This window comes from Salvelinus sp. IW2-2015, unplaced genomic scaffold (assembly GCF_002910315.2).
Source record: "Salvelinus sp. IW2-2015 unplaced genomic scaffold, ASM291031v2 Un_scaffold2796, whole genome shotgun sequence".
In the NCBI taxonomy this organism is placed as follows: Eukaryota; Metazoa; Chordata; class Actinopteri; order Salmoniformes; family Salmonidae; genus Salvelinus; species Salvelinus sp. IW2-2015.
The window spans coordinates 15,270-30,799 of NW_019944097.1; the positions used below are offsets into that span (position 1 = coordinate 15,270).

Sequence of the window (15,530 nt, forward strand, 5' to 3'; positions counted from 1 at the left end):
AGTTTAAAGCACAGAGCCGACAGATAAAACACAAATAAACAGAATGGAGTACCGTGAATTAATGGACAGTCAAGCAGGCGTCAGCATGTAGCCAAGTGATCATAGTGTCCAGGTGCAGCCGTAGATGAGCAGGGAGGCCTCCACTAAGCTAGCACGCGGCGTTTAAAGTTAGTAGCCCGGGGGTGGTCTGCTCAGACGGAGGGGGTCTGCTCAGACGTGGTCGTGTCGACAGAGAATCCAAGCCGGATGGCGATGGCGAAAGAGAGGTTGTGAATTGATAGAATTGTGTTGCTAACTGGTGCTAGCTTCGTGGCAGTGCGCTAGCTGCGCTAGCTGCAAGCTAGCTGTGAGGATCAGAAGTAGTGGCTCAGGATTACGGCAGGATCCGGCGTTGTTGTCGAAGACAGTCCGATGCTGGTAAATTGTGAGTAATATCCAGGCTAATAACAGGGCTGGTGTTGTGCAGAAGTAAAGCTGCTAGCAGCGGCAAAAAAAAATGGCTAAATTAGCTTGTGCTGATTTAGACCAGTTGTGATGGATTGGCAGGGCTCTGTGTCGGCAAAAAAAGTCCAGTCCAATTGGCAAAAGAGGTATTGTAGCCAAGAATTCGCTGTAGACCTCTTCGGCTAGCCGCAGATGGCCTAGCTCGAGGCTAGCTCAAGGCTAACTGGTGCTTGCTTCGGGACAGAGGTGTTAGCCAGTAGTAGCCACTCGTTGCAGCTAGCTAGCTGTGATGATACGGTGTAATTGTCCAGAGCTTGCTCAGGAATCCGGTGATGTGGAGAGAAAAAAGCAGTCCTATATGCTCTGGTTGATATCCGCTTGCAGACTGGCAGGTATTGGCCCGAGCTGAAGCTGGCTGTGTCCGAGTTAAGGGTGAAGACCGCAGCAGGGCTAACTGACTACTAGCTAGTAGCTAGTTATCTGGCTTGCTTCTGATTGGGTTACGGTTCAAAGTATAAAAAAAACGTTACTGTTCCTGCTACTGCTTACTGTTCCTGTACTGTTCCGCTACTGTTCCTGCTACTGTTCCTGCTACTGTACTGTTCCTGCTTCTTACTGTTCTGCGACTGTTACTGTTCCTGTTACTGTTCTTTCCTGTTACTGTTACTGTTCCTGCTACTGTCCTGTTCCTGTTCCTGTTACTGTTCCTGCTACTGTTACTTTCCTGCTACTGTTACTGTTCCGCTACTGTACTGTTCCGCTACTTTACTTCCTGCTACTGTTACTGTTCCTGTTACTGTTCCTGCTACTTTCCTGCTACTTTCCTGCTACTGTTACTGTTCCTGCGACTGTTACTGTTCACTGCTTACTGTTCTGTTGCCTGTTCCTTTTCCTGCTTCCTGTTACTGTTACTGTTCCTGCTACTGTTCCTGTTCCTGTTACTGTACTGTTCTGTTCCTGTTACTGTTCCTGTTCCTGTGTCCTGTTCCTGTTCCTGTTCCTGTTCCTGCTACTGTTCCTGTTCCTGTACTGTTACTTGCCTTTACTTTTCCTGTTCCTGTTCCTGTTACTGTTACTGTTCCTGCTACTGTTCCTGTTCTGCCTGTTCTGTCCTGCTACTGTATTTTCCGTTCCGTTACTGTTCCTGCTACTGTTACTTTCCTGCCTGTACTGTTCCTGCTACTGTTACTGTTCCTGCTACTGTTACTGTTTCCTGCTACTGTTACTGTTACTGTTACTGTTCTGCTACTGTTCCTGCTATGTTCCTGCTACTGTACTGTTCCTGCTACTGTTACTGTTCCTGCTACTGTTACTGTTCCTGTTCCTGTCCTGTCCTGTTACTGTTACTGTTCTGCCTTCTGCTGTCCTGTTCCTGTTACTGTTACTGTTCCTGCTACTGTTACTGTTCCTGCCTGACTGTTACTCTTCCTGCTACTGTACTGTTCCTGCTACTTACTGTTCCTTGCTACTGTTTACTGTTCCTGTCTACTTGTACTGTTCCTCTACTGTTACTGTTCCTGTTCCTGTACTGTTACCTGTTCCTGTTACTGTTCCGCTTACTTCCTGTACTGTTCCTGTTCCTGTTCCTGTACTTTACTGTTCCTGCTACTGTTACTGTTCCTTCTACTGTACTGTTACTGTTACTGTTCCTGCTACTGTTCCTGCTTACGTTCCTGCTACTTACTGTTCCTGCTACTGTTACTGTTCCTGCTACTTGACTGTTTCCTGTTCCTTTCTTTCCTTGTTACTGTTCCTGCTACTGTTCCTGTTCCTGTTACTGTTACTGGTTCCTGCTACTTTACTGTTCCTGCTACTGTTACTGTTCCTGCCTACTGTTACTGTTCCTGCTACTGTTACTTTCCTGCTACTGTTACTGTTCCTGCTACTGTACTGTTCCTGCTACTGTTACTGTTCCTGTTCCTGTTACTGTTCCTGTTACTGTTCCTGTTACTGTTCTGTTCCTGTTCCTGTTACTGTTACTGTCCTGCTACGTTACTGTTCCTGCTACTGTACTGTTCCTGCTACTGTTTACTGTTCCGTTCCTGTTACTGTTCCTGCTACTTACTGTTCCTGCTACTTTTACTGTTCGCCACGGTGTAGGCAGCCGGACGATGGGACTGTTTAAACAGCTCTGCTGTAATCAGGAAGGGTACTCCAGCTACACAGGGACAGAGACACACACACAATGAGACACATTGGCTGCATTTAGACAGGCAACACAACTCTGATAATTTTTCCACTAACAGGTCTTTTGACCAATCAGATCAACTCTGAAAAAGATCTGATGTGATTGGTCAAAAGAACAATTAGTGGAACAAATATCAGAATGTGTGAACACAGCCATAGTCTACAAAATTATACTTTTCAAGCCATGATAGAATCACATCATGGGCTACTAGTTATAGTCACATGTGAAGTTGGGCAAACTACCAAACCACTGATATTGATAACAGCAAGACTTTAGAGTAAGGATAGTACATTGAGGATTGAAACCACCATCATATTCAATTGGTGTAAGACAGATGTATGATCTTAATTTGATCCGTATTGTCACAGCCAAATAATCCTGCAACAACAAGATTTGAACATTTAGTCCATTATATTACCTGATTGGTGGTTAGGCTATTAGCTGGCCAAAAGTAGGCTACATGAAAAGTACAATATTGTTAATATAACTATGTGTCAGTGTGGGTTTTTAGTGAACTTATGTAAATCACGAAGCTCATCTGAAAATTCTCAGCCACAAAAGAGGGATCAAATTAAGGTCCTACATCTGTATCTCAATATGTTAACTCTATAATATGTAGAATCTATAGACGGTTTCATTGCTCCAAATATCTAATTCATCATGGTTAGAAATGAGAGATATTATGAATGAGGAATAATACATTAGTAAAAGCCTAATGATGAACGTGTCAAGTTTAGTCCTCATTATTTGTGCATGATAATGACATGGGGAGAAGGCTTGATAATATAGTCAATAAGTAGGGCTCTGCATTTTGTCTACATCTGCAGTACTATGAGCTTCTTCACATTGTTTATGCAAGTTTTTGTCTCAAGGAGGCATATTCATCACACACACCAAAATATTCATTATGAACAATGAGCCATTGAAAATCTAATTGCGGCAAACAGAAAATCCTCATCTGAGCTTGATGTATGGATTTTGCCTGCTTGACGGATTACATTATGTAAACTAGTGTTGGTCTAATTCATCATGCTTATAGCCACCATCAACATTCTAATAAACTGTTGCGTTCAGCCGACGAGCCACAAACAAATGGGTGTAAGAATGGATGTTCCTGTTACCGTGGCAGTTATGATTTCCTCATTTAGTGGATTAATGAAATACAATAGAGTAGCTATTTATGTTGGGTCAACAGTGAGGGGAGTTTTGGCTGCCTTTTCTAGAGCACTTCTATATTCCACCACCAGAGAGCAGTGTTTCCTAGTTAGAAAATAACAGGCTGTGTCTATTGGATAAAGTGGAACTTTCAAAGTGCTATAGGTATCCTAGAGGTTAAGAGTATTGGGTCAGTAACTGAAATGTTGCTGGTTTCGAATCCCTGAGCCAACTTGGTGAAAAATCTGTTAATGTGCCCTTGAGCAAGACACTTAACCATAGTTTCTCTGGATAACAGCATCTGCTAAATAACTTAAATGTACTTCTTAGAGTAGCATTATAGCCCCTTGTGCTAAAAGAGGAAGTACCCACTCTTCTACTGAGAGAGATATACGTCCTGAGTATAGAACCTTGTTTTGAAGGAGAGAAACAGAGACAGAGATAAACAAACAAGCAGACCACCAGGGTAGATGTCTTACCTGGTCCTATACAGAAGCCAGCGATGATCCCCACCACACAGGCAACACTGATATAGTGGGACTTAATGGGCAGCGAATGGAAGCATAGGACAGTCATTAGAGACCATTGGACAGTCATCACATTACAAATAATAGACTGACTGGTTACTGATTATACTCATTAAAGAGACAGTCAAAGACACGGAGACAGTAACACAAAGAGAGTCTGCACGATTCAGACTAACAGTAATGAAGATGCATTGTTCTTCTATAAACTGACCTGAAGTCAGATTTTCACTTTTCACAGAAAATGCAGAATTCCAGGTCTGGTGAACTGATCCTAGACCTGTGTCTATAGGGGAAGATTCCTGGGTAGATGAATGTACCTGGAACATGAGGGAGAGTGTGATCCCTGCACAGCAAATTCCCATGAAGGTGAATCCACCAATCATCAGAGGTCTTCTGCCCAGCCGTTCAATGGTGAAGCACTGGAGGTGGGACAAAGGAGAACAAGTTATTTCTATTGGCCGACGGCTTAATATGGCAATGTTACGCTTATGCATGGGAAAAATGGCAAACTGCTACCCAGAGACTGTGTTTCTTGGAATAGCTCAGCACCCAGTAGTATGTCCACTGACCTATATGTCTCTTTAGAAACTGTAGTCATGGGTTGCATCCCAAATGACACCCTATTTCCTTTGTAGTGCACTACTTTTGACCTGGGCCCAAAGGGGGATATATAGGGAATAGTGTGCCATTTGGGACAGACATGGTCTGAACCAGAGCCGTGCTGTAAAGAATGTACATACATAATTTACTGTATATAATATAGCTGTGGTTTGACTATAGTATCTCAGTGTATATATGCTTAACAGTTCCTGAGGGCCTTATAGCTAAAGTACAGGCTTGTCCAAAAGGAGTGTGGAAGTGAGTATTACCACCAGCTACCAGACAATAATAACAACACCTCAGACTAGAGTAGGCTAGCTAATGTTAGCCTGGTTAAACCAGACTGAATGCTTCACTCACCTATGAGAGCAGTGTTCAGTCTGGTGAACCAGGCTAAGCTAGCATGCTCAGCGGTTGTGCTCACACAGTAATCCAATGACAGCTTGCTTACCCCTACACATCCAGCGATAACCTCGATGGCTCCGGTTCCAACCGTGGTGTACTGGATCTGAGGGACTGGGATACCTGCGTTCTCAAAGATGGCGTTGGTATAGAACCAGATCTGAAGAGAGAGAGAGGTGTAGATCAGTAGCTGAACTGTGAGTAGTGAACATGTACATTGTTGAATACACATACTGTAGGGCTACATCTTTGTTGCATTGTTCTTTGAATAGTCCATTGTTCAGTGTTCTGGGCTGTACAGCGCTTACGTCATCATCACGACACCAACATTAGTAACTGAGTGTACATACTAAACATGGCCGTCTGTTTTAACCTGGCTAAACACATATGCTACGTTCAGCTACCGGTCATTCTTAAAGATCTTATTACATCATGTCTGATTCAATCATAATTGCTGTCACACATCCTAAATCCATTTGTCAAAATCAGATATATTTTAATCATGCTGTGGTCCAGCATGTCAACGTTGGCGTATAGTATTCCGCAGTGAATGAATGAATGTCATGATCTCATTCGTCTACTTCACTAAACAACACACATCCTCTAATACGGACAAGATCAGGAAAAGTAGATGAAATGGACACATATATAGTTGGTTTCAGGAACCATCCATACACACACACACATAATTTGTCCACCCACTCATGGAAATATGTCACATCCACACATGGTATTGCCCCGTCCCTGTGTAGAATTCTATAGGACTTCTAGAACTAGTATCACCAAGCAGGAAATGGGTTGCAAAAGACCTCCTCGGAATTCTAAAGGTGGACATTGGGGTTCTTTGATATGACATTAGAGCTTTTGTGCTCCCGTGTCTGGGCAGCTGCGACAGGAGAAAGCTGTATAGTGTGGCCGTGCTGTGAATGGGGACCAGCATGAGACCATGTACACGAGTGCTTATCCACATGGTGCTGAAGGGCCAAGGGCCAATGTCACTAGGACGCAGTGTGTGGGGGATCATTGGATTATGAAATAAGGATGTGTGTGTGTGTGTCTAGGGTGTCTGTAAGTATGAGGACCAGTGTGTGTGTGTGTGTGTGTTGTGTTGTGTGGTGGTGTGTGTCTAGGGTGTATTATACAGTAATGAGGACCAGTGTGTGTGTTTGTGTGTGTGTGTGTGTGTGTCTAGGGGTATTGTACAGTAATGAGGACCAGTGTGTGTGTGTGTGTGTGTGTGTGTGTGTGTGTCTAGGGTGTATTGTACAGTAATGAGGACCAGTGTGTGTGTGTGTCTAAGGGTGTATTGTACAGTAATGAGGACCAGTGTGTGTGTCTAGGGTGTATTGTACAGTAATGAGGACCAGTGTGTGTGTGTGTCTAGGGTGTATTGTACAGTAATGAGGACCAGTGTGTGTGTGGTGTCTAGGGTGTATTGTACAGTAATGAGGACCAGTGTGTGTGTGTGTCTAGGGTGTATTGTCAGTAATGAGGACCAGTGTGTGTGTGTGGTGTCTCGGGTGTATTGTACAGTAATGAGGACCAGTTGTGTGTGTGTGTGTCTCGGGTGTATTGTACAGTAATGAGGACCAGTGTGTGTGTGTGTGTGTCTCGGTGTATTGTACAGTAATGAGGACCAGTGTGTGTGTGTGTGTGTGTCTAGGGTGTATTGTACAGTAATGAGGACCAGTGTGTGTGTTAGGGTGTATTGTACAGTAATGAGGACCAGTGTGTGTGTGGGTCTAGGGTGTATTGTACAGTAATAGGACCAGTGTGTGTGTCTAGGGTGTATTGTTACAATAATGTGACCAGTATGTGTGTGTGTGTCTAGGGTGTATTGCAACGTAATGAGGACCAGTGTGTGTGTCTAGGGTTATTGTACAGTAATGAGGCCAGTGTGTGTGTGTTAGGGTGTATTGTACAGTAATGAGGACCAGTGTGTGTGTCTAGGGTGTATTGTACAGTAATGAGGCGTGCCCCTGCTTTGTCACTCAGCACCAGTGGTTCTAAGTGAGGCTATAATATACAGTGGGAAGAACAAGTATTTGATACACTGCCGATTTTGCAGGTTTTCCTACTTACAAAGCATGTAGAGGCTGTAATTTTTATCATAGTACACTTCAACTGTGAGAGACGGAATCTAAAATCCCAGAAAATCACATTGTATGATTTTTAAGTAATTAATTAGCATTTTATTGCATGACATAAGTATTTGATCACCTACACAACCAGTAAGATTTCCGGCTCTCACAGACCTGTTAGTTTTTCTTTAGAAGCCCTCCTGTTCTCCACTCATTCCTGTATTAACTGCACCTGTTTGAACTCGTTACCTGTATAAAAGACACCTGTCCACACACTCAATCAAACGACTCCAACCTCTCCATGGCCAAGACCAGAGAGCTGTGTAAGGACATAGGGATAAAATTGTAGACCTGCACAAGGCTGGGATGGGCTACAGGACAATAGGCAAGCAGCTTGGTAAGAAGGCAACAACTGTTGGCGCAATTATTAGAAAATGGAAGAAGTTCAAGATGACGGTCAATCACCTCGGTCTGGGGCTCCATGCAAGATCTCACCTCGTGGGGCATCAAGGATCATGAGGAATCAGCCCAGAACTACACGGCAGGACCTGTCAATGACCTGAAGAGAGCTGGGACCACAGTCTCAAAGAAAACCATTAGTAACACACTACTCCGTCATGGATTAAAATCCTGCAGCGCACGCAAGGTCCCCCTGCTCAAGCCAGCGCATGTCCAGGCCCGTCTGAAGTTTGCCAATGACCATCTGGATGATCCAGAGGAGGAATGGGAGAAGGTCATGTGGTCTGATCAGACAAAAATGAGCTTGTTGGTCTAAACTCCACTCGCCGTGTTTGGAGGAAGAAGAAGGATGAGTCCAACCCCAAGAACACCATCCAACCGTGAAGCATGGAGGTGGAAACATCATTCTTTGGGGATGCTTTTTCTGCAAAGGGGACAGGACGACTGCACGCATTGAGGGGAGGATGGATGGGGCCATGTATGGCGAGATCTTGGCCAACAACCTCCTTCCCTCAGTAAGAGCATTGAAGATGGGTCGTGCTGGGTCTTCCAGCATGACAACGACCCGAAACACACAGCCAGGGCAACTAAGGAGTGGCTCCTTAAGAAGCATCTCAAGGTCCTGGAGTGGCCTAGCCAGTCTCCAGACCTGAACCCAATAGAAAATCTTTGGAGGGAGCTGAAAGTCCATATTGCCCCCAGCGACAGCCCCGAAACCCAAAGGATCTGGAGAAGGTCTGTATGGAGGAGTGGGCCAAAATCCCTGCTGCAGTGTGTGCAAACCTGGTCAAGAACTACAGGAAACATATGATCTCTGTAATTGCAAACAAAGGTTTCTGACCAAGATATTAAGTTCTGCTTTTCTGATGTATCAAATACTTATGTCATGCAATAAAATGCAAATTAATTACTTAAAATCATACAAATGTGATTTTCTGGATTTTTGTTTTAGATTCCGTCTCTCACAGTTGAAGTGTACCTATGATAAAAATTACAGACCTCTACATGCTTTGTAAGTAGGAAAACCTGTAAAATCGGCAGTGTATCAAATACTTGTTCTCCCCACTGTATAGTGGTGGTGGTGACAGGGGCATATGGTGTATCCACACACACAGGGACACACACTCTCCTGCATGTATGCATGAATGTATGGACACACACACACACACACAGACCCACCGCGTCGATACCAGACAGCTGCATGCCGATATTGACCACCACTATAGTGATGACCTGCCATCGGACGCTCCGGTCCTTCAGCAGACCGATGACTGACACGGTCTGGACCGAGGACATGGACCGCTGCTCCTCCTGCATCTCCTCGATCTCTGCCTGGATGTTCACTTTGGACCGGTACCACTTCAGAGCTGGGGAGAGAATTTCACTTTACTAGACTGGTGAGTACAGCACAGCTAGGGTTGTATACAGTATGGACAATATTGAAATACAAGTCTTTGTTGTATTGGTCTGTGGTCACAGCTTTCCCCCAAAAAACGAACAAACAGAATGTAATGGCTTCCGTCGGGAGAAGGAGAGGAGGACCAAAGCGCAGCGTGGTATGTATCCATATTTATTAGAATACTTCTTCAATACGAACAAAACAATAAACAAACGAAAACCAACGAAGCTACAGTCCTGAACTAGAGAACATAGAACACATGAACGCACAAACAGGAACAATCACCCACAAACAGTGAAAACAGGCTACCTTAATATGGTTCCCAATCAGAGACAACGTAAAACACCTGCCTCTGATTGAGAACCATATCAGGCCAAATGACAACCTAAACATAGAAACACATAACATAGACTACACCCACCCATCTCACGTCCTGACCAACTAAACAAAGACTAAACAAAGGAAATAAGGTCAGGAACGTGACACAGAAAATCTGCATCTCTTCATATACTACTCCTTACAATAGCAATTCAGGTATTTTACAGTCTACTCTATATGCCAAGAAAATAAATAAATAAAGAACTATCAACTATATCCTCCTAATGGACGGAGCCTCCTCACCTGTGATGGTGGCGTGGACATTCCTCTTCTCTATGAGCAGGTACCGCGGGCTCTCTGGGAACCATGGCAACAGCATCAGCTGGAACAGGGTGGGGATCACCACCAGAGACAGGAAGAGGGGCCAGTGCTCTTCCTGTTGAGGGGTTAGAGGCCAAAGGATTTAGCAAGAGGTCAATATGAGTTTCTTTAAAAAAATGATGAGACAAAGTTTGAAGGAAGGTAGGAACTCTCTGGAATAAAAGCAACCAAATAGTCTGCTGAATGGAGATGATCGTAAAAGATGAGTCTATCACGTGGGTCGATGCTATTAACTGATCTGATTACTGTAGAACTGGGACACACTGCAAATGTATTCAGATCACATTCCTTGATAGTTCCGCCTTGAGAGGAGGATATCATTTCTCCAAAGAAAAGTCTGAAATAAAATGAATGTCACATACTCTTCTCTCATTGCAGTGTACTTTTAATATACCTCCAATGTTTAGGCTTCACCAGCACGTCACAGGGTGAGTTTATTCTGTTAAACTCCGAGCGGTTGATTTGGGCCCGGTACAGGGCCCGGAAAGTTTGGGGGGGTACACCCCCCCCCCCCACATTTTTGTATAAATAAATAGGTCAGAAAATAGAGTGACATATCATTTGAAAGACATAGCCATTGCCTTTTTGGAAATGTAACAAAAATCTTACTGCTGGCAATGTCATATCTCCCCCCCACCGCCCCCCCCATAAAGGCCATATATCATGGATATATTCATAGAGTATGCAATGTAGGTCAAGTCACCAAAAGTGCAAACATTTTAGTATGCAATGGAAAGGGTACACCCTGATGGTCATTGAAAAGTAATGAATTGTGCCTCCCGGGTGGCGCAGTGGTCTAGGGCACTGCATCGCAGCGCTAGCTGCGCCACCAGAGACTCTGGGTTCGCGCCCAGGCTCTGTCGCAGCCGGCCGCGACCGGGAGGTCCGTGGGGCAACGCACAATTGGCCTAGCGTCGTCCGGGTTAGGGAGTGTTTGGCCGGTAGGGATATCCTTGTCTCATCGCGCTCCAGTGACTCCTGTGGCGGGCCGGGGGCAGTGCGCGCTAACCAAGGGGGCCAGGTACACGGTGTTTCCTCCGACACATTGGTGTGGCTGGCTTCCGGGTTGGAGGCGCGCTGTGTTAAGAAGCAGTGCGGCTTGGTTGGGTTGTGTTTCGGAGGACGCATGGCTTTCGACCTTCGTCTCTCCCGAGCCCGTACGGGAGTTGTAGCGATGAGACAAGATAGTAATTACTAGCGATTGGATACCACGAAAATTGGGGAGAAAAGGGGGTAATAAAAAAAAAAGTAAAGTAATGAATTTCTTTGTCTATCCACATTACCTGCATCCTCCACGTGCATCCTTAAACTCTCACTCATTTACAATCGGAGAAGTGAATGGGATAATAAGTTAGAAGTTTCTTCACTTGTTTGTGTCTTATTTTTGATGATGTCAGATTTGAAAATCCGGTCAGCCATTTTGGAACAGTGACTCACTACCCAAACCAGACGCAACTGGTTTCACGTGGCCATGAGACGTCATGTCGTGTCTAGTGGACGAACTAGGAATCAGACAGGGGATATATTTACATCAATGGATAGGTAGAGACTTCATCTTTCCCTTCATATGCATATAATTCCTGTAATACAAAAAATGAAGGCGCAAGTCCTACGCTTTTAAAATGGCTGTGTTCCTATGGAAATGTGTGCATGTTTAGAGTAAAATATATACATATTTTTGGGGAACAGTAATTGGTGACATTTTTTTTTTCCAAACCTAGACTTTAAAAATGTCTTATTCCCCATTCCCCCACGTTAATAACAAAATAAATAAAATGTACATTTCAAGGGGTTTAGGCCTGCTGCATTTCGGGCTCTGTTTTAGTCACCTTTTTTTCACCTTTATCAGAATCCCACAGTTCTTACCTTTGTAAACAGTACTAAACATGTGTTTGTAGGACTTATAGTTTGGAAACCGAAATGCACTTTATGAGGGTAGTATACAATATTATGCGGTGTTTAGAAAATGCCACCAGAGTTTAAGAGGTTACGTTTAATTTGTCTTTACCTCACCAAAAGTTCTTTATCTATTTACGCCAAAGAAAAGACCAACAAAGAAGATTAACTATGAACTAAGATATTAAGGATAAGATTTTACTGCACCTTTCCCAGTAGTTCATGTAGCCCCAGGATCTGAGCGATGAAGACTCCTAGACAGATAAAGATGCTAGGCACGAGGCCCAGGAAGCCTCGCAGGTTCTTAGGTGCTATCTCCCCAAGATACATTGGCACCACACACAGAGAGATACCTGGTAGGAGGGGAACAGAGGTGAGAGGTCATAGAGGTTCTTAGGTGCTATCTCCCCCAGGTACATAGGTACCACACTCAGAGAGATACCTGGAGGGAGGGGGGTATGGACATTACACAGATCAGATTCAGCATTAGCAGTTATCAGTAACAATGCTAGCTGTAAGGTTAAGAGCTGATAATGTGTTGTAGAGCAACAGAAAGAAGCCCTGATTCATTCAGATAAGTAAAACACAACACACAGAAATGCATACATCAAATGTATTTATTTAAAGCCCTTTACATCAGCAGAAACCAAGCCTAAAACTCCAAAAAGCAAGCAATGCAGATGTAGAAGCACGGTGGCTAGGTAAAACTCCCTAGAAATGCAGGAACCTAGAGGGAAACCAGGCTCTGAGGGGTGACCAGTCCTCTTCTGGCTGTGCCAGATGGAGATTATAAGAATACATGGCCATTATGGCTAGATCGTTCTTCAAGATGTTCAAACGTTCTTAGATGACCACCAGGGTCAAATAATAACCACGGTGGTTATAGAGGGTGCAACAGATCAGCACCTCAGGAGTAAATGTCAGTTGGCTTTTCATAGCCGAGCATTCAGAGGTTGAGACAGCAGGTGCGGTAGAGAGAGAGACAGAGAGAGAGAGAGTACATGCGTCAGGTGTCAAGTTACGTACAGTATGTGCTATGAATGCCTTATGATTACCCACTCAAACAGTGTTTCCTAATCCTTACTCAATATGTTAAGGACGGTCGCACATAGTGGTATTATTCTCTGTTACTGCATTACCTGAGTGTACCCCTGTGATGAAGCGTCCAACAATGATCATCTCTGGAGAGCCAAAGGTCCTGCTGAAGCCCATGAAGGCTCCAGCTATGAACACCAGACATGTGATTCTCACCAGGGTCCCTTTCCTGTAGACAGCAGAACAATCAGCCTGAGAAAGCTTCTACAAACCTTAAACAAACCATTGGCTTCAACGTACTGGAAGTCCAATATCCTCAAAACACCGATTTTAAATGTAAGACTTTCGTAACACAAAGAGATGTAGCCTAAGTATGCATAAATGTCTGAATGATTTCCAACATATATCCTTTTCTACAGAGTAAATCAATAGTTTTAGATGTTGGACCAGTTTTCCATTGACTTCTCTTTTCCCCATTTTCGCAAAAATCTTAATCAAAATCCAGTTCTCAGTCGAGGATCTCTCAAACACCTTGGCATTTTCTTTGATGCAGCAAAGATGCACACCTTGAAGTTTTTTCACATTTTGCTGCCTTAAAATGAAATCTAAAAAGCGATTCAATTCTTTTTTTCCCCATACACATCTAAACAACTTACTCCACATTTTAAAGTCAAAGAAAGTTATAGAACATTTTCCAAATTAGGAAAATATTAAATATCATAAATGGATAAGTCTCCACCACCCTGACTTAATACTTGGTGGAAGGACATTTGGCAGCCATTACAGCTGTGAATAATTTTCATTAAGGTTCTACCAACTTTTCACAACTCTTAGGACAACTTGAAAATCAGAGACAAGGTTTGAATATTGCTGCCCATCAATGATTCCCAACCAAGCTGAGAAATTTTGACCAAAAACAATGAATATACAGTATGTTCTCCTAAGAGTTGTGCAAAGTTGACAGAATCTTATTCCAAATGATTCACAGCTGTAATGGCTGCCAAAGGTGCTTTCACCAAGTATTACCTCAGGGGGGTGGAGACTTATCCATTTATGAATGTTCTATACATTTCTTCCACTTTGAAAATGTGGAGTAGGCTGTGTAGATCTGTAGGAAAATATATATACACTGCTCAAAAAAATAAAGGGAACACTTAAACAACACAATGTAACTTCAAGTCAATCACACTTCTGTGAAATCAAACTGTCCACTTAGGAAGCAACACTGATTGCCAATACATTTCACATGCTGTTGTGCAAATGGAATAGACAACAGGTGGAAATTATAGGCAATTAGCAAGACACCCCCAATAAGACGGGCTGATGTTTTGGTCACTTTTGAATGCTGGCGGTGCTTTCCACTCTAGTGGAAGCACGGAGACGGAGTCTACAACCCACACAAGTGGCTCCAGGTAGTGCAGCTCATCCAGGATGGCACATCAATGCAAGCTTGTGGCAAGAGAGGTTTGCTGTGTCTGTCAGCGTAGTGTCCAGAGCATGGTGGACGGCGCTACCAGGAGACAGGCCAGTACATCAGGAGACGTGGAGGAGGCCGTAGGAGGGCAAAACAACCCAGCAGCAGGATCGCTACCTCCACCTTTTGAGCAGGAGGAGCACTGCAGAGCCCTGCAAAATGACCTCCAGCAGGCCACAAATGTGCATGTGTCTTGCCTAGGAAACGCTCAGAAACAAGACTCCATTTAGAGGGTGGTATGAGGGACCGGACGATCCACAGGTGGTGGTTGTGCCTAACCAGCCCGAAGCACCGGCAGGACGTTTGGGCATTATGCCAAGAGAAGCACCAAGTATGGACAACCATTCGCCAACTGGCTGCCCTGTGGACTCTTACACAAATGAAAGCCAGATTCACACTGAGCACGTGCACAGACGCAACAGAGTCTGAGAACGCTGTGGAGGAACGTTCTTGCTCCTGCAACTCCCTCCAGCGATGACCGCGTTGTGGCTGGCGTCAGTCATGGTTGGGGTGGCACTTTTCTTTGGGGGGCCCGCCACAGCCCTCCATGTGCTCGCCAGAGGTAGCCTGACTGCATTACGGTACCGAGATGAGAAAAATCCTCATGTGTCTCCTTGTGAGACCAATTACTGCTTGCGGGCGGTGGCCGCTTGGGTTCCTCCTAATGCCAAAAAGGACAATTCTAGACCTCACTTGTGGCTGTGAGTTGTGTCAGGCATTTCCTGGCAAGGAGGAAGGCATTGATGCTATGGACTGGCCCGCCCGTGTCCCCAACCCTGAATCCACATTGAAGCACATCTGGACATCATTGTCTCGCGTCCATCTCACCAACGCCACGTTGCCCACCACAGACTGTCCAGTGAGTTTGGCGGATTTGCTTTAGTCCCAAGGTCTGGGAGGAGATGCCTCAGGGACCATCCGCCACCTCATCAGGAGCATGCCCAGACCGTGTGTAGGCGGGTCATACAGGCACGTGGAGGGCAAACACACTACTGAGCCTCATTTTGAACTTTGTTTTAAGACATTACAAAAGTGGATCAGCCTTTAGTGTGGTTCTCCCCCCACTTTAATTTTGAGTGTGACTCCAAAATCCAGACCTCCATGGGTTTGATAAATTTGATTTCCATTGATAATTTTTGTGTGATTTTGTTGTCAACACATTCAACTATGG

At 44.4% G+C, this 15,530-nt stretch overlaps 1 protein-coding gene across 1 annotated transcript in view; it reads right to left on the reverse strand.

The window, feature by feature from the left end:
- The window catches only part of LOC112074751 (solute carrier family 2, facilitated glucose transporter member 9), a 33,297-nt gene that overhangs the window by 6,866 nt on the left and 10,901 nt on the right, over nucleotides 1-15,530 (reverse strand). The window contains exons 4-11 of the mRNA XM_070440649.1: nucleotides 12,990-13,114; nucleotides 12,058-12,203; nucleotides 9,877-10,009; nucleotides 9,036-9,223; nucleotides 5,366-5,476; nucleotides 4,632-4,733; nucleotides 4,267-4,327; nucleotides 2,506-2,602 (exon numbers count right to left, since the gene is read on the reverse strand). Coding sequence (XP_070296750.1) covers nucleotides 2,506-2,602; nucleotides 4,267-4,327; nucleotides 4,632-4,733; nucleotides 5,366-5,476; nucleotides 9,036-9,223; nucleotides 9,877-10,009; nucleotides 12,058-12,203; nucleotides 12,990-13,114 — 963 coding nt within the window. The remainder of the gene's footprint in view (nucleotides 1-2,505; nucleotides 2,603-4,266; nucleotides 4,328-4,631; nucleotides 4,734-5,365; nucleotides 5,477-9,035; nucleotides 9,224-9,876; nucleotides 10,010-12,057; nucleotides 12,204-12,989; nucleotides 13,115-15,530) is intronic.